The sequence below is a fragment of the Orcinus orca genome, chromosome 7, assembly GCF_937001465.1.
Source record: "Orcinus orca chromosome 7, mOrcOrc1.1, whole genome shotgun sequence".
Taxonomy (NCBI): Eukaryota; Metazoa; Chordata; class Mammalia; order Artiodactyla; family Delphinidae; genus Orcinus; species Orcinus orca.
This window is the reverse complement of record NC_064565.1, coordinates 66,506,854-66,532,378: the sequence shown is the minus strand read 5'-3', so window position 1 is coordinate 66,532,378 and position 25,525 is coordinate 66,506,854. Positions and strand designations below refer to the sequence as shown.

The following is a 25,525-nucleotide window of genomic DNA, read 5'->3' as shown; positions in this document are numbered from 1 at the left end:
GTGTGTGTGTGTGTGTGTGTGTGAGAGTGTGTGAGAGAGAGAGAGAGAGAGAGAGAGTGTTTAGAAACGATCTTTCTAATATATGGAGAATGGATGAAATGGATTGGAGAGGAGATGCAATTAAGAGGTGACTGCACAAATCCAGGAAACAGATGACGTTTTCTGGCTTGTGGGGAATGGGTAGTTTCCCAAGGGCTCTTCCAATGGATCCCCAAGTGAGGTTGGGGACCCTCAAAGTGCTACTCTCAACTCCCCCGTCTATACTCTCTCCCTTGGTAGTCCTTCAGTTTTCAGGCTTAAGCTCCCGTTTCTACCAGATGTTGCCCACACCAATAATGCTGTCTACTCCAGAGAGCGCAAACCAGTGGCCCATTTGCCAGAGAGCCATGTTTTGTTGATCCTTCAGTATTTTTTAATTTAAAAAATACCAATTACACAACAGTTAAAAATCAGAAGCTTTCACATAAAAATCCGTGTTTATAATTCTTTAAAAATTGGAAGCCCCATCAACACTGACCCTGTATTCCCTCATGTCCACAGTTGGTCAGCACTGGGTGACAGCAGATCCTGTGAGACTGGTCATGTATTTTCCACTTTGTCATAGTCCCTGACGTCTGGGTACCTGGCCCGCATATTCACTGAGCTTTTGTTTGGTTACTGCAGGCATTAGCCTTTAAACCTCAGATTTAGTCCAATCACCTCAGGATGTAGAGCGCTACAAGGAGAGTAGGCACCTTAACCAGCATATCACCACTAAAAACCAACTGAACCAGTGCCCAAATCTCACAGTCTTTCCACTCCCCTGTACTGATTTATACCATCACTGAACTTCGGCATCCTACCGTTTGGCAGTTAGCGCCATAGCAGTTAGGCCAAGGTATTTGACCGGTTGTATTAGAGGCATTTTATGTTTACACATTTGAATTCCTTATTTTTAATAGAAGGTTACATATATTTTAAATTATATGATGAATCCAAATATTACTATATAAAAACTTGCTCATATCACTATTCTTTTTTCTAATTTTCTTCTAGAACTCTTAGAACGATCTCTAGCCCTTTTAAACAAAAGTCAACAACTCACTGACTTCATAGAAAAAATCAAGTGTGATGGACCTATTGTGAATCCCGAGATGATTCAGGGAGCTCAAAACAGCTGCCTGAAGATTGACAGTCTTCTTGAACTTCTCCAAGACAGGAGACGGCAATTAGACAAGTACCTGAAGCAACAGCAGCAGGAATTGAGTCAGGTGCTGCAGATATGTCAGTGGGACCAACAAGAAAGTCAGGTAACACAAAGGGGCACTGATGGTGCCCTGACCTTGTCTAATGAAGTTTGCTTGTTATGTGGATGAGCCATTTCCTGGGGCAGCTTTTCAGTCATCATGGTCAAATCTTTTGGTCTTTGATTCAGACTACCATGTTGTTTTCCCAAGCAAGTAATATAAAAACAAAGATTTTATTTCTTCTCATTATAATACTGATTTTTTAAATGGGAGAATACCCCCTAGCGGTTTTGAAAATGACTAGGTTCTACTGTTGGATTCTCTTTCGTGCTTCTGTCCAGGTCACTACCTTTAGTTACATTTCTTTGAAATTCTGAAAAGTTCATTGCAATTTTCTTGAATGTTGGGGAGGCATGATGCTGCTAATGCCAGTGAAAAAGTCTGTCAGCCCGAAATAGAGATAATGTTCTTAGAAGAGTAGCCTGGAACCAATGAAGAAATATGACCTTGGCCTATGTCTGGATGCTCAGTGGTTAGAGGGCTTTGGGGTGGGAGGTTGATGAGTTTGCAGGCTTGTTAGAACTCATTACTCAGACTGCAGGCCCAGCTCTGGTCAGTTGTCAATGTGTTTGCTGTGCGTTCCTTGTGTCCCGATCACTTGAGAGTAAGCGTGGATAGAACTCTCTTTGCAAACCCCCAACTCAAATAGGTAGGATATTTATGGCTATATTTATAACTGCCCCAAGCCCATGCTTTAATCTGTACAGATTAACTGGAGGGAATTTTCAGAGAGAAATGATGTGGAAGGACATCTCCTGGTCTGGATGCATAGGAAAGGGCTCTCTTCATATATTTTATATTATTGCTCTGATCCGATCTGGAGAGATAGACATACAGCTGGTAGCAAATATGAGTCCAGGAGAAACTGGTTCTTTCAAGCTGGAAAAATGAGGATTTAAATGATTAACCTTTCAACTTATACTTATTGAGTACCTACTGTGTACCCAGATCCTATTATAAGTACTAGGGATACGTAACACACAAGATAAAGTCCTTTTCCTCCAGGAATTTTCTTTCTAGTGCATTTTCTCATCCTCAGCTCTATTGATAGCCAGTGCTAGGTAACTTCTTTGGGGAGGCTGTCCTGGGCACTCTAGGGTGTTGAGCAACGTTCAGGGCCTCTACCCACCACATGCCAGTAGAACATACTCTAGTTGTAACAACCAAAAAAGGTCTCCAGACATTGCTGACTGTCCCCTGGGGGGCAAATTACCCCCAGATGTGAACCACTGTTTTAGTGTGATGAGAAAGGCCTATGATAAACAAATGTACAATGACAAGTGCCGTAAAGAAGATCAACTAGGGCAGTGAATTTTGATTGTGTTGGTCTACTTTTAATCAGAGAAGGAATCACAGAAGGCCTCTCTGAGGAGGTGACATAGAGCAGACACCCAATGCAGACACCTCCAGACATACAGTCGGCTTGCATTTTGTCATCTCCTCCTTTAAGACACTATATACTTTCCAACCCCCCTCCACCTTCAGCCCTTTTGTCTTGACTGCTGTCATTCACTATCCTGCTTCTTCTGTGCTTTGCCTGCCAAGCCATAGCGCCTCACCAATTTAGTTCTTCCCCCACCCCACCTTCATATGCTCATTACCCAGAATGCTATTATCCAATGCAATAGTCTTTAACTGATGATTCTGGCATAACAAAGGAGAACTAATGCTCAGGACAAGAATAAACTTAAAGTTGTTTATCAGACAACTGTTTCCAAAGTTCCTTGTCCTCCATATCATATGGCGCTCTCTCCCTCTCTTTCTTTCTCTCTCTTTGTCCTTTTCTCTCTCCCCTAATCCTGACCTGACACCATGTTCCCAGAGCTGCTGTCCCCTTAAAAAGAACCTTCCTCTTATTTCTTTCTATTGAATTCATAACCCCCAACCCCTGCCTCTAGTGCTTCCAAGAATACACTAAAAACTCCTCTTACTTTATCATACAGAGTAGTTTATCCCTTTTAAACCACGACCTCTCTTATTCAGAGACATTCTATCTGCAAAGAGGCTTCCCAAACACAGGACAATTTCCCAAGATTGAAAAAGCAGCTACAGTAAGTTTTATTTATTTATTTTTAAGGTAGTAATTTTGCCATTCTGCTTCAAGACTGTGGCAATACTCATCCACTTATCCTCTGCAGTAAAAAAAAAAAAAAATCACATGAAGATTCAAAATGAACTATCTAATCCAGTCATATACTTGAGGGAGATCTAGATACCTTGCCAACCCTAGAATCAGAAAGATGATTTGATAATAACTAAAGTAAGGTATTACAGAAGGTTTTTGACTTGGTGAGTTTTCTAACTTATGGGGTCTCATGTTTCAGTGAAAGTGTGTGCGCTTTTTTAAAATAGAATTTATTTTTTAGAGCAGTTTTAGATTCACAGAGAAATTGAGTGGAAAGTACATGGTACCCTCTGTTCCCACAGGTGCACAGCCTCTCCCATTATCAGCATTCCCCATCAGAGTGGGACATTTGTTACAATTGATGAACCTGCATTGACACATCATTATCACCCCAAATCCATAGTTTACACTAGGGTTCACTCTTGGTGCAGTACATTCTATAGGTTTGAAAGAATGTGTAATGACATGTATCCACCATTGCAGTATACAGAATAATTCTACTGCCCTACGTATCCTCTGTTCTCCTTTTCATCCCTCCCTGCCTAATTCTTGGCAACAACTGATCTTTTTACTGTTTCCATAGTTTTGCCTTTTCCAGAATGTCATATAACTGAAATTGTACAGTATGTAACCTTTTCAGATTGTCTTCTTTTGCTTATTAATATGCATTTAAGATTCCTCCATGTTTTTTCATGGCTTGATAACCGTTTCTTTGTAGTGCTGAATAATATTCCATTGTCTGGATGGACCACAGTTTATTTATCCAGTCACCTACTGAAAGACGTCTTGGTTGCTTCCAAGTTTTGGCAATTATGAATAAAGCTGTTATGAGCATCCATGTGCAAGTTTTTGTGTGGACATAAATTTTTAATTCATTTGGGTAAATACCAAGGAACACAGTTGCTGGATGGTATATGCTAAGAGTATATTTATAAGAAACAGCCAAATGGCCTTCCAAAGTGGCTGTACCACTTTTAAAAGAGAGTTTCTGTTGCTCCACATCCTTGTCAGCACTTGGTGTTATCAGTGTCTTGGACTTTGGCCACTCTGATAGGTGCATTGTGGTACCTCATTGTTATTTTAATAAGTCTCATCTTTAAATTGGAAATAATAACACTTAATTCACAGAGTTGTTCTAAGGATTAAATGAAATAACATGTGTAAAACATGTAGTACAATGCCTACCATTTTAAAAGATGCTTAATAAATATTAGTTTCCTTGTCCTCCCTCTGCTTGGTTAAACCTTAAAACTTACGAATTCTTTCTCATTCGGTTCCTATTCTTTCCCCTGAGTTTAGCATTACTGTTGTTATACATGTTAAGTTTCTTAATACTGTTTAGTTTTTGGAGGCTGCCATAGGTATAGTAAGGCTTTAAGATACACAGTTGTGGTTAAAAGAACCAGGCTTTCACTTAGACTCTACTCCTAATAGTCTAGAACCAAAATCAATTTAGTAATAATCTTAAGGATAAATATTATTTTAAATAAAATTGGTCAATTTCAGAAATATACCAACAGCTCGTATTGCTCGATATCAAAAAAACAAACAACTCCATCAAAAAATGGGCAGAAGATCTAAATAGACATTTCTCCAAAGAAGACATACAGATGGCCAACAGGCACATGAAAAGATGCTCAGCATCGTTAATTATTAGAGAAATGCAAATCAAGACTACAAATGAGGTATCACCTCATACCGGTCAGAACGGCCATCATCAAAAAGTCTATAAATAATAAATACTGGAGAGGGTGTGGAAAAAAGGAACCCTCCTACACTGTTGCTAAGAATGTAAATTGGTGCAGCCACTATGGAGAACAGTGTAGAGGTTCCTTAAAAAACTAAAAACAGAGATACCATATGATCCAGCAATCCCATTCCTGGGCATATATCGGGAGAAAACTATGATTCAAAAAGATACATGCACCCCAGTGTTCATTGCAGCACTATTTACAGTAGCCAAGACATGGAAGCAATCTAAATGTCCATCGACAGATGAATGGATAAAGAAGACGTGATACGTATGCATAATGGAATATTACTCAGCCTTAAAAAGAATGAAATAATGCCATTTGCAGCAACGTGGATGGACCTAGAGATTATTATGCTAAGTGAAGTAAGTCAGACAGAGAAAGACAAATATCATATGGTATCACTTATATGTGGAATCTAAAAAAATGATGCGAATGAACTTATTTACAAAACAGAAATAGACTCACAGACAGAAAACAAACTTACAGTTACCAAAAGGGAAAGGTGGGGGAGGAGGGGTAAATTAGGAGTTTGGTATTAAAATATACACACTACTGGGCTTCCCTGGTGGCGCAGTGGTTGAGAGACCGTCTGCCGATGCAGGGGACATGGGTTCGTGCCCCGGTCCGGGAGGATCCCACATGCCGCGGAGCGGCTGGGCCCGTAAACCATGGCCGCTGAGCCTGCACGTCCGGAGCCTGTGCTGCGCAACGGGAGAGGCCACAACAGTGAGAGGCCCGCGTACCGCAAAAAATAAATAAATAAAATAAAATAAAATAAAATACACACACTACTAATAAAATAGATAAACAAGGACCTACTGTATAGAACAGGGAACTATACTCAATATCTTATAATAACCTGTAATGGAAAAGAATCTAAAAAAGAATATATATATATAACTGAATCACTTTGCTGTACATCTGAAACTAACACAGCATTATAAATCAAATATATTTCAATAAAAAATTTTAAAAGATCATGAGACCAAATAAATAAATAAATGTTAAAAATTGGTCAATAAATAAGTCATTTCCTTAAATATAAAATTTAAGGCTCTTAATTTTAAAACGTCCCATGTTACACTTTCTTTTGCTAATACCAGTGACAGCAGCTCGAGTAAATAATCACTGTCACTGTTGTTTCTGTGTGCTTGTAAGAGCACAGATCCTGGGGCCAGATTGTTTGCTGGGTTCAAATCCTGACTGCACCATTTGCCAGCTGAGTAACTGAGCAATTATTTAACCTCCCTGAGGTTGTTTTCTGTAAAATGTGATGTAATAGTACCTGCACCATAGTGTTAGAATCATCAAATGAGTTATTATATGTCAAGTGCTTAGAACTGTACCTGGCACATGAAAACTGCTATATTAGTATTAACATTTTTTATCATCATGTCTGAAAAGAACAGTGAAGGCCCAACCCATTACATACCCCCCCAGTCCTAGCCTTCTTTGCTCACATAAACACTCGCATTAAAGGCTAATTTCATTATTTATTTTGCATTCACAAGGTGTGATCAAATAAAAGTCACTTTTATAATCTTAGCCATACTGTTCAATGGGCACTCAATTAATGATTTAAAACAAGAATATAGTTGTATTATTTTCTGCTTGTGACTTAATAATGTTCACTTATTAATGAGTTAAAACTGTAGATGAGATTACTATCCATACAGATAATTGCGATTAGCCTTTGACATGCTGCCACCTTTTAGACCTTTATCCAAGCATGATCGTAGTCACAGGCACACACACATTTATTAAAGAAAAAACAAAACAAGCAAACAAAAACTAATGGAATTAACCTATGCATACTATCTTATTACCTAATATCAAATTGAACACGTCATAGACATAGTCTTATGTCAGAAGTACCATAGATAATTTTCATGTAGTATGTCACTATTTGAATATAGCACAATTTAAATAATATCTTACTGATGAAGAAGTAGAGTCTCTTCAGTTTCTCAATATTAGAAACAATAATTAACGTTTACTGTGTTGGTAATTATGTGAGCAAGGAAATATTTTTAAATCCAGATAGGTACAAGCATAATTAACTTACCTAAGTTTTCAAGTTTTTCCTGAATGTTCTATTTTAAAGTTTTGTTGATGATGCAATGGGGAAGAATAGCAGCAGGGACACCAAATTGAGTGTAACTCTGTTAATAATTGAGTTCTATGATTATCATGTTCCCGGAAGATCTACCTGATAAGCCTAGAACATTGTGGAACCACAGAGGCACATGCTTCATTGGAGGGTAAAGATATTTTTGTCAGTTCTGTACTGCTTTTTTTTTTTTTTTTTTTTTTTTGCGGTACGTGGGCCTCTCACTGTTGTGGCCTCTCCCGTTGCGGAGCACGGGCTCTGGACACGCAGGCTCAGCGGCCATGGCTCACGGGCCCAGCCGCTCCGCGGCATGTGGGATCTTCCCGGACCGGGGCACGAACCCGTGTCCCCTGCATCGGCAGGTGGACTCTCAACCTCTGCGCCACCAGGGAAGCCCCTGTACTGCTTTTTAAGGGAACATAGAAGCTGTCAAACCTTCCATTAATAAAATATCAGCTTTGTCAATCATTTTAACCATGTAAAAATAAGGAAAATTAAACGGAGAATTAGAGCAAAGATTGCTAATGAATAATAATGTGGATGTCTGAATATCTAATGCATCTTCTCATAAGAGCCATTTAAAAGATGCATTTAGTGCTTCTCTGTTTCTAAATGCTTATAGCCTAATGCTTTTGAACTATAGTAGTTTAGCTAATTCTCCTTTGGAAAAGAAATTAGGTGACCAGAATGATGGCGACTTAAGATTTACATCAGTTGCAGAAAAAAAGGCAAATGAAGACCACATAGTTTTCTATCTTAATTGGGATGTGACAGCCTGAAAAACATAATCATAGCATGTCCTCTCTTTGTCATTGTTTTCAGATGTAAAAAAGTGCACTTGTTTTACATTTAAAGATGAGCAGCTGACCTTTTTTCCCAGCTCCAGCCTCGTCTTATTTTGCAGATAATCTGCTTCATTAATGAAAATCAGAAGCAGCTTGGAGTATTTCATGCATAATTAATTATCTTGGCAAGAAGATTTATGAATGTAATTTTTCTCAATTGCTCCAGTCAGGAATAAGTGAGACAAACAAATAAATTAAAACTAGGTTATTCATGGTCTCTTTTTACAAGACAGTATCAAGGACATCTAGGAGAATTAAATAAGACATAAAGGCAGATAATATTTTTACTACCCAGATCACATATGCTTACAAGATACCCATCTTTGTGGGAGGAAAAATGGGTAATAGAATTCACATTTGGACGTTTTTATAATTTGAGTACCATGTATATCATAATCATGTAACCATATGTAATCATATTCTTTGTTAATAGGTAATTTAAATGATATCAATGATGACTCGTATAAGCACAGCCTCAGAGCACCAGTCTTGTACCTGCTGGGCAACTGTAAAACTCTGTGTGTTTGTGTGTGTGTGTGCTCACAGATGTGTGCACATGCATGTATATTCTCCTTTGTATGATGCTACCCTCTAACTAGGATTTAGAGCTTGAATGGTTGACCAGCTTAAATTAATATGAGGTAACAAAAGTGCCTAGCTTAGTGGCTACAACATAGCAAAGTTTTATCTTTCTTTGAATTTAGCTTTAATTTTTTAATTGAAGTATAGTTAATTTACAATGTTCTGTTCATTTCAAGTGTACAGCAAAGGTATTCACATATATATGTGTGTATGTCTATCTCTCTCTCTATATATATATATTCTTTTTCAGCTTCTTTTCCATTATAGGTTATTACAAGATATTGAGTATAGTTCCCTGTGCTATACAGTAGGTCCTTGTTTACCTGTTTTATATATAGTAGTGTGTATATGTTAATCCCAAACCCCTAATTTATCTTCCCCCCGCTTCCCGTGAATATAGCTTTTTAACATTGGGGGGCATAAAACTTAAATAAGGGTTGAATTATCTTATTATTGGATACTGGTATCTGATAGTTCAATCCAGTAACAGATATACATGACTTTCCAACCACTCATAGATTAAAATTTATCACAGAATTTCATTTTAGCACATAGGCTGCCTCTAGAATTCACTCTAAGTTATGCCAGGGTAAATACAAAGTATCTTAAAGTGTCTGTAGGAGAAATGTGATTTTGAAAGCAATAGAACCCCTTCCTAATTAGAATGCTTGCTACTACCATTACTTTCAATGACACTGCATGTCAAAGGTAGTAACAGAGGACTCTGGTATAGATGGTGTGGATATCAATCCCAACTTTTATATTTACTTGCTTTATGACTTTGGGCAAGTTACTCAGCCTCTGTGCCCCAGTTTCCTTTTCTGTAAAATGGGAATAATAATAGTGTCTATTTATAAATTTGTTATAAAAATAAACAAGATTATATATGTAAATATTCTTAGAGCATGGCTTGGCATATGGTAAGTGCTCAATAAATGTTCACCATATCACTACATCTTTCGATGGTTAGTTTCTGAGCTTTACTGGATAATCACCAGCACATTAAAATCCTACATATTACCCAGATCCCATACCAATTCTCTAAATCACTAGATAATCTTAGCTTTCTAAAATTATGTGGAGGGGGAATAAATGCCATTTCATGGCTTGGTATCCAGCCTACTTTATTCAAAAGGTCAACTTTATTTGTAAGATTAAGTTAAAAATCAATTTTCCTCTCCCTTTCTCCACGCTTTAGCTATTTCTTTAGCTCATTTATACCTATTGTAATTGATTACATTTTCATTAAGCTTAGTTTTTCACTTCAGTATACCATTCAGTTGGACTGATGGCTTCACAACATTTTAATTGGGCACAGTTACTTAAGTTGGTAAGAGGGTTGGGGGACACACACTGTGACTAAATTACCTTCTCAGCAGTGATAAGACTGATGACAAAGCTGTTTGACGTGTGTGCTACCTGGAAAAGGCTCTTCACTGCTCCCATTGTATGCACCTTCCATTGTGTGACAAAGTTAGCAGCTGCTACTTGAGCTGTCTGCTAAGCCCCAGGGCTGCCTGTGTATCTTTCTACCATCCTGAGCTCTTTTTCTTCCCTGCCTCTGGTGCTGGAGATGGTTGGCTTTCCTTTTCTCAACACCACTGCCACCCCATACTGGGCAGGGAGTGGGACTCATTCTCTCCTCTGCCCTCATTTTCATGGTTCCCAAAGACAAGCAAAGAGGCCCAATTAATTTTAATGCTTTTTATAGGGCAACTCAAAAGCAAACAAACTAAATGGCACACTTTAAAAGGATTAAAACATCCTGTAAAATGTAACAGTTATTTATCCTGTCAATATGATAGTTTCTGGCTCTCATTTTTCCTGACAACTAGGTGTTTAGGCCAAAGCTTCAGTATGAACTCCCTTAGGCTGCATGACCTAGGATCTGGGATGATAATATGAAAATGTCAGACTTTGGTCTCACTCCCAAGTAGCCCTGTATGTTCCTCTCTCTCCCTCTCTCTTTCTCTCTATCACACACGCACACACACACAGTGAATGGCTCCAGATCATTTAGGGTGGAACACTAAGTTATACTGGGAAAACCATGCCTTAGGTATCTTAGGCAGAGATGCACATCAACAGGACAGTCGGCTGGGTCTCTGTTTCCTTCTTGAAAAAAAGACTTCCTTCCACTGCTGGTAAGATTCTTACCAATGACTCAGAGTTAATGCTAGAAATAGAATTTAGGTCCAGAGACTACTACTGTATTGATTTTATTCATTGGACTAAATAGTTTCCACTGTTTAAGTAGCTGGAGGTTAAGAAGCTGCCTAAACACAAACAAGAGTTGAGGGCAATCTTGGGAAGGGAAGAAGCCCTTAGTGCCATTTTTCTTGAAATATAGATGTGAGAAGAGAAATGATATATTAAGCCAAGTCAAAATAATCAGAAGACAAATATGTTAGCACAAGTAGAATAATTAAATACATAAAATTATGGTTCCAGACAGGGAGCTAGATTATCTGTGAAGCTGTTAAAGTAACAAAAATTTTGCCTCAAGACAAACAACATATTTTAGCTTTCCTACTGCACATCAGTAGAGAATACTGGGATCTGATCATTTGTTGAGGAGATACTAATACCTTCCAGTTGACTTCAGTAAGTCATGGAGGGCTTTCAAGTTCCACAAAAGAAGATTGTGAGCTTTGTCCTCCTAGAGTCTCTGAGATGAAGTCCAAATAATAACAAGCCAATAATTAGATCAGTCCCAGAATACATCCCAAGCCACGTTTTAGGCAGGAATTCTTTTTCTTTCTCTGCTCCCAGGCCCTCAAGTACAATCATCAGAGACACGTTTCCATGCCTCTTCTCCTAATATGCGTTATCACCTAATGGAGCTAATGGTTATTTGAAGTCTGGTTATTGCCTAGTTAAATACAGAGCACATTTGACCAGGTTTCCTAATACAAAATAATGACAACTGGTTTCCCTACTGTAAAAAAGAAAAAGAACAAAATCTTACAGGAGCTAAAATAGTTGTTATAATACTAACATGCCTTCAAAATCAAAGTAGACGTTAGAACTGTCACCTGAGGCTATCAACTATAACTGAAAATACCTTTGTATATGTGTGCATCTTTGATAATTGGAAAAGAGACTATCAAAACATCTTGAGTTAAAGAAGATACATAACTGATGTCTTTTTCCTCCTTTATCAGTTTTTTGTCTCTAATAGTAACTGTTTATTCGTCAAAAACTGTTCTGGGGCTTCCCTGGTGGTGCAGTGGTTGAGACTCCGCCTGCCGATGCAGGGGACACGGGTTCGTGCCCCAGTCCGGGAAGATCCCACATGCCGCGGAGCGGCTGGGCCCGTGAGCCACGGCAGCTGAGCCTGCGCGTCCGGAGCCTGTGCTCCGCAACGGGAGAGGCCACAACAGTGAGAGGCCCCCGTACCGCAAAAAAAAACAAAACCAAAAACAACTGTTCTGCACATGGAAAAGAAAATGAAAGTGATTTGGAGAGATTTTCATCTTCCCTTAAGCATTTCTGTTAAGATGTTTGAATTACTTATTGCTAGTTCACCTCCCCCAGCATAGTTTTAAACAAAGATCAAAAAATAAGATCTGATCTTGGATTGTAGAACAAATTGCAGAAAAAGAGACCGTGATGGTTTATGGCAGTGTGATGCCTAGCTTTGGGCTGCAGCAAAAGTTCACCTTCTTGCCACCTGAGTTGTTTATCCTTGATTGTCAGAAAGCATTTTTCTATTGCTTGTATCCCCCGTGTTTTAGTCCTGTCTTTGGCACGTGCTGTTTGGGAACTGGAATTCTCAGTTTGTCCTTGCTGTCACCTCTGCCCGCAGCTGGCCTCTTCCTCTAAGGCACTCCTTCTGGCAGACCTGGCCCACACGTCCGTTCTCCTCTCTAACGCAGTATGTCCACTGAGCCTCCGCGATTATTCACAGGGCTTACTTCCATGTTAGAATTAGATTCTGTAACTATAGTGTTGCGTTTTAGTTTTATCTTAAGAACATAGTCTAATAAGTAACATTCCTCTTCCCTGGAATCCTTTTGTTCTACAGATGGATATGATGAGAAGAAAAAGCACTAGACAAGGAAGCATGAATTCTGACTATGGCATTTCTGCCTTGACCTGTAGGACTTTCCTCTTGTTGGTTGTGTGACCTTAGATGAATTGCTTACCGGGACTGGGGCTCAGTTTCCTTATCTGTTGAAAAAGCAACTGCCTCCACCATAGGAGGTATAAGGGTTGGGTGAGGTAACCTGAGACCTGCCGATAGTACCTGACACCGCTCTGGGAAGGTCCTATTCACTTCTCTCACTTTCCTCATTCTTATCTCCCAGTAGGGGTCAGGTGAGACTGGATCATTCAACAAGAAAAAACTAGCCTTTTCTTGCCCAAAGCTGATAAGATCAGTAGTGCTTTCTTCCCACCTTCCCACTCTTTCTGGTATCAGTACATTCCTGCCTCAACTTTCCTGAATGCATCTTCAGTACCCCGCACCTACAAAAAATGCTTACGTCTCATCTAGTCAAATGAAAAAATTGGAAAGAACCCCTCTGTTACCTCTGCTTTCCTTGAAGCTGTCAACCAATCCCCCCTTTCCTTATCCAATAAGCTTCTTTGAAAGAGTCATTAGCTCTACTTCCTCACCACCACTCAGTGGTCTATTCATGTTTACCAACCATAATCTCATCCCACCATTGTCTTGACTCCGCTATTTTAAATTACCCTTAATTAATACTCAGTCCGTAGATCTACATTTAACAAATAAGGATATTCTGAATATCCTTGAATTACAGAATCATCCAATAAAATATATGATACAAGCCATAAATGTGATTTTAAATTTCTAGTAGCCACATTAAAAAAGTGAAAAAAAATTTAAAGAGAAAAAAGTCACGTAAAAAAAGAAAAGCAGTAATATATTTTGTTTAAGCCAACATATCTAAAATAGTATTTCAACGTTTAATCAATATTAACTATCAGCAAGATATTTTCATTATTTTTTACACTAAGTCTATGAAATCAGCTATTTTATACTTAGAACACATCTCAATTTGGATTTGTCACATTCCAAGTACTCAGTAGCCATTTGTGGTTAGTAGCTACAGTATAGGAAAAAGCACATCTACACCATTTGACTGAGTCTTCCTGGCATCTCTCTTTAACTTCCAAGGCAGCTCTTGGTTTTCATTGAACATCCCTGATTGCTCCTTCTTTGCGTCTTTGTTGATTTCCCTTCCCTTTCTCTCTGGCTCCCTTCAACCTCTAGTAAGTGTTTCCCCTCCAATCTCCACCTCCTCTCCGCAAAAACAGATCTACCCCACTCCTTCTCTACCTTAGTTCTACCTCCTCTGAGTACTGAGTACTTAGAATGTCATGTCAGACAGGTGGGATGGCCACAAACATATCACTTAGATCAATCTGAAAGGTAGGAACTGCGAAGAGAAAGTAAAAATATTCTTGTTTTCCCTTTTAATCCATCATTGCCCAGAACCAATTTCCGGGCCATACTCTGAATGCTTTGTGTTCTTCCTTTCTTTCCACATGCCCCCAACCCTTGGCTCATGTTTTTATCCTTTTGCAGGGACCGTGTTCTATAGAATAGAATGTCCTGATGCATCATTTACTGTACTTATCACTGAGGCTTTCGAACAGCAGCTGATATAATTTAAACGCTTATAAAAAGTGCTCTTGGAATATCTGTGCAGCTGTCTGCAATAGCTACTCACGGGATTCAATGACTGATTTACATTATGGTTGACATGCTGTCGGTTATTTAAGGTGTCTTGCTTTGACATCAGATGGACTCTGAGAGTCTATTCTGCGTGCATCTCCCAGCACACAAAGTAAATCTGATCTAAGAGGCTGCTCATGTATGTGACTGCCTCATGATGAGATGTAACACCCTGAGGATGAACCATTTTCTTCTGAGTGTTATGCCAACCTGTTTTTATGTTTCTTCCCAGGGTGCATTTGGTAGTAAAAATGTGTAGATCTAGAGAGTCAGTATGCTTTATCAGGCAGGTATGTGATCAGGATATATGGAATACCACCAAAGATCTTACATTCTCTTATAGGTAATATTTAGTATTGCCATGCCCAAGGGGATAGTATCCTTTTGGGGGGAGCTGAAACAGTATTTGCCAAATCTAGGGGATGAGGTCAGTAAATACCTTTAAAAAATCAAAACATCTTGCTCCTTCCCAGCTTTCATCACTGCTGGCATATGTTAGATAACAAGCCTTGACTCACAGAATTTAATAAGATTATCTGAGGGTTCAGACTTCTCACCTGTTTTTAGAGATTAGTGAACACCTGTTTGTATCCATGTTTTCTTCACTCAGATTCTATATTAACTTTCCCTATTAAAGCATTCTTGAGATTTTTGAGTTCCTACCACGTTAGCTAAAAATAAAGCTCACTCCCAGTACTTAATAAAATAAAGGATCTCTGAAAGTTAGTTATGTTCAGGATCCATTTTTCTTTGATGAAACCCTTAAATCATTCCTCTAGTTGTGTTTTTATATGGGCCTACTGCCTCTTTTGTGAGAAATTTTAATAAATTAATGTACAAATTTTATAGCTCTTGATAAAATACTCTCTGGGAGTTCTGATATGCACATAATACATATCATTTAGTTCTAATTGGGATACCAGAAAGACAAACCATCCTCAAATAATTGTAAGCAAATAAACACCATACTTGAGATATGGGGACCGGCTAATATGTGTATTGTGCACAGATCACCAAATGTTCTGAAGAGAATGAGGCGTACTTCACATGAAAACTGCTACAGGGTCACCGTTATTCTTTTCTTTGCACTGACAGTAGCCTAAAATGCTGGTCAACAAAGATTTCCAATTAGCAGAAAGCTGGAGAAACCCCGTTGCTGCCTATTTTACTGCCTGTTCGATGCTGGAAAATGCTAAGTGTTGGTACAGACATTTGATCTCATAATCAGCTTTGTGATATCAGCCCTGTAATGGTAAAGGAGTGTATTATTCTCCGTAAACCCTAACGACTTCTGTGTAGTGTGTGTAGTGTGTGTGTGTGTGTGTGTGTGTGTGTGTTTGTGGTGTATGTTTATTTTTTAACATTTATCCATTAAGTTTGCCATCTTTTTTAAAATAAATTTATTTATCTTATTTTATTTATTTTTGGCTGCGTTGGGTCTTAGTTGCTGCGCGCGGGCTTCCTCTAGTTGTGAGCGGGGACTACTCTTCTTTGTGGTGCGCGGGCTTCTCATTACGGTGGCTCCTCTTGTTGTGGAGCACAGGCTCTAGTCGCACAGGTTCAGTAGTTGCAGCACGTGGGCTCAGTAGTTGCGTCACGTGGGCTCAGTAGTTGTGGCTCGCGGGCTCTAGAGCGCAGGCTGAGTAGTTGTGGTGCACAGGCTTAGTCGCTTCACAACATGTGGGATATTCCCAGACTAGGGCTCGAACCCATGTCCCCTGCATTGGCAGGTGGGTTCTTAACCACTGCACCTCCAGGGAAGCCCTGTGATGTATGTTTGCTGTGTGGAGCTTCAGGACTAACGTAGCTTTCTCTTTGACCACCTGCTTCACATGTCTCTCCATGTTATAAGAATTCAGAGAAATCCTGAGGCTGTGACAGACAAGACAAGCTAGGCTGGAGAAAGACCTAGTGCATATCCTGGGCAGTGCCACCACTTTGAGTGGGCTGCTGGGATTCATTTTTCAGATGTGAAGTAATTTCCCCTGATGACCACAGACTTTAAGTTACCCAGGGATGGTAGCAGGGCACAGTGGAAAGAGCATGGACTTTGGAGTAATGTGGGTGTGGGGACAGATCCTGGCTCTGCCACTTACTGTATGGCCCTGGATAAGCTGCTTAACCTCTCCTCATCTCTACAGTGTCGATATCATACTTGTTATAGAGTTGTTGAGAGAAAAAGAGATGATGCCCGAAAATCAACTAGCAAACTTTTTAGCATGTAGTGGGGTTCTTACGAATCAGTAGCTATGATGTGATCATGAGAATAATGCTGTATAAGATTTGAGAGTAAAACTCCAACTCTCTTTTCTTTAATTGGGATAAGGAATCTGCATCCAGGGGCCACATGTTATCAGTCTCACGTCAACTTACATCATCATTTTTAAAAGCACAGCTTCTTTCAAGTCTTTTGTTATTTGTTGTTTTAACACTGTGTAAGGCACGTATTGTAAATCAAGTGAGTTATGCCCTTAGACATTTATAATGTCAATGGAATTTTAATAACTTCTCCATGTCATTTTCTGAATACAGATTTTCAGCAATTGCAACAAAATAAGTATTTTTGCATTGTCTTTTTTTTTTTTTTTTTTTTTTTTGCGGTACGCCGGCCTCTCACTGCTGTGGCCTCTCCCGTTGCGGAGCACAGGCTCCGGACACGCAGGTTCAGCGGCCATGGCTCATGGGCCCAGCCTGTCCGTGGCATGTGGGATCTTCCCGGACCGGGGCACGAACCCGTGTCCCCTGCATCGGCAGGCAGAATCTCAACCACTGCGCCACCAGGGAAGCCCTGCATTGTCTTTTAATAGTAGAAACATAATTCTACATATGCTATTTAATATCTTCATGTGAGTCTGTGTAACTACACTCAGATTCATAATCTTATATTCTAAAAGAATGCATGGTTTATAGGGGAATATAAATTTGGGAAATTATATTCCCAAAATTTGGGAATCTATTTTGGTTCTTCTTTGCTAGGAGATTTTGAATTATTTTCTTCATGCTATGTAATCCAATGAAATGATATATTGTTCTCATGATTTTAGGGTATTATTTTGTTTTTTCTCTTAAGCATGTAGAGATTGAAATAAAGAAAAAAAAAACCCTGATTATATTAACTTAACACATGAGTTTATATAAAAAGAAATTGAAGTAGCTTAAGTTTTGAAAGCTTAAGGAAGGATTTCTGGATTTTTACTCATTTATTCTAATTATTTGAAATTTGATCTGTCTGTGTTGCTTCTTACCTAGGTTACTTGTTGGTTTCAGAAAACCATAAGAGATTTACAGGAACAAAGTCTAGGTTCATCACTTTCAGACAATGAGGAACTAATTCGTAAGCATGAGGAACTGATAATAAAAGCAAAGGTAAGAGACACATTAAAAAAATAATTGAAAACTGCATGGACTTCTCTTGAATACACTTCTGTAGGTAATTTAGTGGAGTACTAAAAAACTCTCTTTGTATAGTTTGCTTGCTGTTCCCATTTATATTTCCCTAGTTCCTTAACTTGCTTCACATTCCTTAGTTTTGCAAAAAGTAATAACTACCAGCCAGGCAACAACTTGTAGGTGTGTGGATGTGCAAAATGGAACCATAAAGTGCTGAGAGCCAGGGGAGCAAAGCAGACACACAGCAGTGCTCCTCTCGCCATTGTGTCTTGTTATTTGGAAATTGACTCATTTGTACATGTGGGGTCTATAAATATTTTCCAAAGTTCCTTACAGGTGCTCCATTTTTATCTGCAGAAAAATGAAAGTCCAGTTGTAGTAGATTGAGTGGGAGCAGTGAATACTTTAATCAGTTTCAAGATTTAGAGAACTTTCTGTTGTTAATATCTTGGGTGGTTGATAGTTGTACGTACAGCTAGGTCATGAAGCTCAGGAAAACAGTGGCCCAACACTAACAGACAACGGTTGAACATAAGGAATACAAAGCAAATAAATATTTACATGTTTGGGAGGATGGGATTTGTAGTGGTGGGGGAAGGGGAGGCAGCAGGTTGCGTTTATCTAGACCGAAATCTCCTCATAGGGATCATGATGTTTTCATTTGCTGGTTTTTGCTTCTCTTTGAACACTACAGGATACATTGGTACTCACAGTGTATGGTTTGAATATTTGCCTGACTGATAAAGATTCGGTTACAAAAGACTATTATGGCTGATGATTTTTTAAATTCTTTAAAATGTTTCAGCATTTGGTTTATCTGTTTGAGAAATTAGTTTTTTTTTCATTGAAGTCATATAGCATTTTATTCTGTGCGTGTGATACTCAAGTTTTATCAGTGAAAAGTCTATAAAAATTCCTAAATGCTAAGCACAAGAGATGACCTGAATTGCATAGGATGGTTGCTTCCTTAAAACATATAAATAAAAATGGTATATTCACATAACTTGGACATACTTTGGGCTTATATTTACTGTAACTGTGGATTTATTATGGTTTCTCACAGCCCTGAGGACAGTTTGGAGTAGAATATTTGTTAATGTATAACCGCAGTCTAGCTCATATCATAGTTTACAGTTTACCTTTGTAGCTCTGATGATGTGTATAAATAGAAAAACATAGATATTCTTTCCATCATTATTCCTATGTTGTTGTACACCTAAGTGGTTTAAGAAATAAATTTTTAATAATACATATTTTATTATTAAAGTACATCATAGAAAATTTCATAACTATAAGAAAAATAATAGTGAATTCTTCAACCCAAAGATAATCATTATTAAGATAACTGGTATTAGTATTTCTGTGCACTCCCTTTTAGTCTTTCCATACACAACCCTAGAAACATAGCATTAGAGTCATGCTTTATTTCATTTACAACTTTATCATAAATATTTTCCTATGTAAACTAATATCCTTTAACTGCAGCATATTTCATTATATGGATAAATGTATATAACAGAGTTACACATTTTGGTTATATGTATAAGCTAAGCCATATGAATACCCAAGCAAATATTGTTTGAAAAGGGTATGAATTCCTGATAAACACCATTATATTTCAGACAAGATGACTACTTCCTTTCAGGGTCCTGAGCCACTCAGGAGCCAGTTACAGATCTCATACAGAAGCTGTGTATTGCCCCATGTACTCAGTAAGTAGTTTTGGGGCTGAATTGGTTTTGGAAACTGAGGCAGAGAAGCCTATTTTCCTATAGCATCTATAGCATCCTTGCAAATAAATTTATTTTCTAAAAAAAAAAATTGTATGTTTGCTTTGTTGGGAGTTCATGTTTTATTACTTCCCATGAAGCATTCTGTATGATATAAGATTTTCCTTCAACTATGGTCTGGCCTTTGGAACCCCTAATCTCAATAGCATCTTTAGAGATTATCAAATATTGAGTATCTATTTAGAGATGAAAGTTCAAACATAACTTATTGATGAAAAGGTTTTTTAAGATAATTGTCATCAATTTGGGACACTAGATAGTCCAATGTCAAGATAACTGGTTATTCAAGGCAGCAGGGGTCCCTGAGTCACATGGGTTGAAAGAGACCCCATCAGTATAAATGCAGAAGAGGGAGTGGCATTCTGTTCTGGGGTGATCCAGGTTGGCTTTCTAGAAGGGTGGGGTTTGAGCAGATGGATGGAGTATGAGTGGTTGGTTAGGCAAGGGTGATCATTCCTAAATAAGGTAGAATAAGAGAAAACAATGATCAGACCAATTTGTCTGTGATGAGAGTTAAAGGTCCTAGCAATGTTCAACCCAGAGACAAGAGACCAACGGGAGTTGTCTCAGAGGTCATACTTATCCACAGCCATTCCCTAGAGAAGAAATGATAACAGTGCATGGTCATTACAGGGAAGTAAACTTTGCAGGTTGGAAAATAGAAGAGAATTCTGAGGCCACAGAAGGTGGGCCTAAGTGACCTTAAAACTCCCTTTAAGTTTCAGTCTCATAAAAGAGACAGGATTTAGATTATAATAACTGTTATGCTTGTTAAATTTAAAGCAATGTGAGTGTGAAAAACACCTTTTCACAGATGGCTGAAATGATAGGACTAGATTGGGAAAATAGCAACATTTCTTAAATGTGGAGATAGTATCTTACTCATCTTGGTATTCCCAGCACCTAGGACAGTGCCTGGTATTAAAAAAAGGCTGTTTGATCCATGTCTGTTTTTTAAATCCTCTTTCCAGAAGAAAGAAACATTCTTCTAGTGTCTTTCTGTGACTCTAATGACTTTAGATAGTGATTTAGCCTCCTTTTGCCTACCTAGCCATTCATTATCTTTATTTATTTATTTTTAAATGTTTGGTCCTCAGTATAGAGTTACACAAACTCTTTAATTCATCCTAGATCTCCGGGTCAGCTATTCTCTTGTCTTATTTTATTATTTCCCCCTTCATTCTCTATCTTCCTCACATCCCCATTCTCACAGGCACCTACTCTAATGGGTTCAATATGTGTCTTTAGACATATTCCCATTCTTAAAATATATATGGAGTTACATGTTTTCAATTTGCATAGATGGTATTAAGGCATAGCTTTCATTGTGTTTCTTCCCACAACACTGGTTGCATCTAGTAGCTGTTTGTGATCTTAAGTAGTCGTTTGTGATCTTCACTATGGTAATTCCTAGATGCCGCATAACTTTGGAAAGTCCTATTACGTAGATATTGATGTCCTACTTCTATCCTTCATAATGTTAACAGCCTCCCATTTTTTTATCCCTTATAATACCTGGGCTTCTAGTCCACTGACTCTTCTATTTAGCCCTTCTGGTGAGTTCCTAACTTCAGCTATTACGTTTTTCATACCCCATTCCTCACACTGATTCTTCCTCATAACTTTTTTCCTGCTTCACCTGTCTAACGTTCTTCGTTATATCCTAAGGTGTGCTTTATTCATATATTAAATTGTTGGTCTGTCCAGTGCATTAATTCTGATTTAGGTATTTCGGTGTGTTGCTTGTGCTCATCAGATGTTATTTTTCCCTGTGAGTTAATATTCCCTTGGATACCAGCAACTTCACTTGGTAAGGCATGGGAGGTGTGAAAGCCAGTTCTCTAACTTGTCCTCTTCTGGGTGAATTGGGGTCAAGGTGCGGGGAGATGCCCCTGAGTGCTTCTGTTGTTAGAATTAGGGCTCCACCATTTCTGGTTTGCCCCTCTACCCCAGATACACACAAAGGAGGGGGACCCCTTGGAGAACCTCCCACTGATTGGAGTCTGGACCCTGCTTTGTTCCAAGACCCATTTCCCATACTCTTCCCAGCTCACTTGATGGAGAGTTGAAGAGGGCGCACTGAGAAACAGGTCAGGTTGCTTCCCTCTCATATATTAGCTGTCCACCTGGTCAGATTCCAGTGCTGTCCTAATGTTGTTTCTCTCCTCTGGCTGGTGCTGGGTTGGGGCTCCTATTTTCTTTCCTGAAAAGATACATTGACAAACAGTGACCAGGCAGATGGGGAAAGAAAGCAACACACCCAGAAAGTTATCCCCTAGCATATCTCCTGTCTAAGGCATCGACCTTATTCTGCTCCAGAAAGTCATGTGGCCCTGACACTGAGAGCTAACCACCTGTTGTCTCCTCAAGGAAGGTTCTCTTATCTATAAACTTTACCGTCACTTTGTTGGCCCTTGCAGGAAGGACAAGCTGCATAATTTGTGAGACCCAGTTTAAAATGGAAATATGGAGGCCTTTCTTTAAAAGGTATTGAGATTTCAATACAGCAACAGCAGAACCTTAAACCAAGCATGGGGACTTCTAAACAAATGTCGCTGTGATGATACAGATCACTTGCCCATGATGCTGGTCCTATTTACAATGTTAGGATTTTTGAAAGGACTTAGAAACCTTGCTTCAAACATTTTCCTTCACCATCTTTACTAACCTCTGCCTACCTGGATTAGCAAGTTTTCTAAAAATAAAGATTGCAATACTATCTCAGGTTATATCTACATAAGAAAAAACAGGTTTGAATTCCTGCTGTCGCTCACTTTGCAATCTTGGGTACACCTGACCTCTCTCAGCCTCACCTTCCTGACCTGTAAAGAGGAGTCATGAATAATTCAATTAGAAAATATTTGTGAAGGTGCCCACATTTTAGTAGTGCATCCAAAAATGTTTCCTTTCCCATCCATGGTGTAAACATTCAAATAGTTTTTGTCTGTGGTTTTTCAACAATATCATTCCTTGTTCCTGGAGGAGGAATCCAATTTTAGATCTCCTTAAACAGGGAGCAGCATATTACACTTTTTTTTTTTTTTTTTTGAGTGTGGGTATGAGGAGAGGAAGGGGGATTGTTTCTTTCAAAGAAGTTTTAAAGTAGAAATAAGGCCTCAAGCTGGGGATTCATTAGTGAGACACATATAAATAATCTGGTAACATAGAGAACGTAAGCTAAGTCCAATGGTAGCAAGCTGTTCTGTATTGCTTGTTAGTCTACCAGTAAATTATTGCTAAATAATCTTTGAAAATTCCTCTCATTTCTTACTGGAACGCATTCAAATAAGAAATATGGCAACTTTTATATCTCTTAATAACTGTGATACCTTATTCAGAATGTGTTGAAAGAACTGAACTAAAAGATTTTTTAATACAGCCTTTAAGTATGAGTAATTTTGTATTAAATTATACTTTCTTTACTGAATATGAAAAAATATTTTCCTCTTACATATGTAACAGTTAAAGAAATAACAGACATGGATGATTATAAGCGACCCTTCGGTTAAGAATCTTACATACTCTTAGATTTTATCCTGTATCAATTTGATGCTCCAAGGCTTGAATTCAAAGTCTGCAGTTCAGGGCTTCCCTGATGGCGCAGTGGTTGAGAGTCCACCTGCCGATGCAGGGGACACGGGTTCCTGCCCCGGTCCGGGAGGATCCCACATGCCGCATAGCGGCTGGGCCCGTGAGCCATGGCCGCTGGGCCTGCGCGTCCGGAGCCTGTGCTCCACAACGGGAGAGGCCACAACAGTGAGAGGCCTGCGTACGGCAAAAAAAAAAAAAAAAAAAAGTTTGGAGTTCAGAGTTGGTTGTAGGGTATATTAAAATATGTTAACAAACACTTCCTTATTATCTCCTTTGAGGAGACATAATCATTCCTTCTTCTGCACATCAGAAATAATGTCTATCGAAGAACTGCCTTCAGGAGTCAACCTTTACTTCTGTTGGGAGGAAAACTTTTCCTCTTCCAATTTGGTTCCAGTGATTGGGGCCCTGCAAATTAACTGACAATAGACAGGTTAACAGGAGTAACGACAAGGTTTATTTTCACACAGTATACGTGGGCAGTCCCAGTAATGGACGACTCATGGAATAGCCCGAAGTAAAGTCTTACAAAGATCAATTCAACAAAAGAAAAGTTTTTAGGGCTTCAGTGGGAGAGTATGGAAGGTTTTATTGGGCTTCTTGATGATAAAGGAATGAGCAGTCTGTCTTCTTCCTGGCTGGAGGTTTCCCAGTGGGAAGGTATATGGCAGTTGAATTTATACTTCCTGATGCCAAGTATCAATCTTCTTTAAATCAGGAAACTCCCCGGGAGGAGGTCAATGGCAACTGTACTTTCAGGAGGCTCCACTTAAGTGTAGGTAGTATTTCTTTCTGTGGCTGCTAATTGTTTAGCTGTTTTCAATTTAAAGTAATTTTCATACCACCATGGTGGACTATAAATCCCCACACTTCTGTAGTGTCAACTCTTGCTTCAGTTCAGGCCCTTTACAGTTGGTACACACAAGACTCGCACAGGGGCTTTGAAAAAAATACTGACATCTGGATCTCATGCCCAGAGATTTTATGTAGTTTGTTTGGGGAATCGGGATTAAAAAAAATTCACTGCCAATCTTAAGATATTGATATTTTCATCAAAATGGAATCCAGATTTCCTGTTCCTTCTAAAAAATGGAAGACCTGGCATTGTCAGCCTCATCTTTCCTTATAGACATTGCAGCTCTTGGCTGGAGCCTAACAATAGCTATTTCCTTGAGAAAAGGCATGTGTACTTCGGTTTGCCACAGTCCCCACCGTTCCTCATTACCTCCTCTTCCACCTTTGCTTTACTCACTTACATTACGTGCCTGTCCCCTGTAAGCATTTGGGTTTGAGACCTGATGATCAGTGAGGTGCAATTTAAGTGGAGTAGTAGCTTAAGCTGATTTGCATTTTAGAAGATTACCTTGGAAAAAATGTGAATGATAAGAATGGGAAGAAGTGATATTGAAGACAGAATAATCTTTTAGAAAACTGCTGAAGTTTGAATGAGAGTAACTTTAGATGGGGCATGATATCTTTTGAGATGGAGGTTATTAATGCCCATTTAAAAGACTTATTCCAGTTGTGGCTCCCAGACAGCAGTATCTGGAAGTCATTAGAAGTGCAGAATCTCAGACTCCACCCACCAAACCTATTGGGTCAGAATCTGCATTTTAACAAATTTCTCTCAGAAGATTTGTATGGACACAAAAGTTTAAGAGACACTGACTTAGAGGATTTTCCCATATATTTCATTTATGTCCATATTCTCCTTAATTTTCATAGATGGCTATATATTTTTTGTAAACTCCTTGATTAACAAATAATCTTTGAAGTTCTGCCAGAGAAACAAACTGAAAATAGTGTAAAGAAACATCATCTTCAATGTTTTACTATAGTAGAATTCACATTCCTCAGCTTCAAGATTAAAATAATCTTCCATGATTCATCATCTAATCCGATTTTCCAAGTCATTGAAAATATTTTCCAGTTGTTGCTGAGTGATTTCATAAATTGGATTTGTGACCTTAGCCTCAGGTTCCTTTAAATAATATTATTTGGAGATCTTACACAAATACCAATGCTTAGGTCCCAAGCAAACTTTATTCAGAGGAAAAAGTCAAGTTTAAAGTTACAAAATATTTATAACTATGAGATAAGGAAGTAGAAGAGTCTCTTGCAAGCTTATTTGAATAATTTAAATGCATAATTATCATCAACAGAACCACTACAGGAATGTGGCTCTTTAAAAATGTGTTTATTGTTTGATTTTTCTGATTACATAATACATTCTCATTTTGGAAAAATTAGAAAATACGTAAAACTAAAGAAAATTAAAATCACCCATAGTGCATAGGTGTATATGAAAATGAGAAGGAAATATAAAACATACAAAAAATTGGGTA

General features: G+C 38.6%; 1 protein-coding gene across 3 annotated transcripts in view; it reads left to right on the top strand.

Moving 5' to 3' along the window:
* The window catches only part of CCDC141 (coiled-coil domain containing 141), a 212,703-nt gene that overhangs the window by 61,325 nt on the left and 125,853 nt on the right, over nucleotides 1-25,525 (top strand). For all 3 annotated transcript variants that reach the window (XM_004267379.3, XM_033423654.2, XM_049712584.1), the window contains exons 5-6: nucleotides 1,036-1,289; nucleotides 17,659-17,775. In XM_004267379.3, the coding sequence (XP_004267427.1) occupies nucleotides 1,036-1,289; nucleotides 17,659-17,775 (371 nt within the window). The remainder of the gene's footprint in view (nucleotides 1-1,035; nucleotides 1,290-17,658; nucleotides 17,776-25,525) is intronic.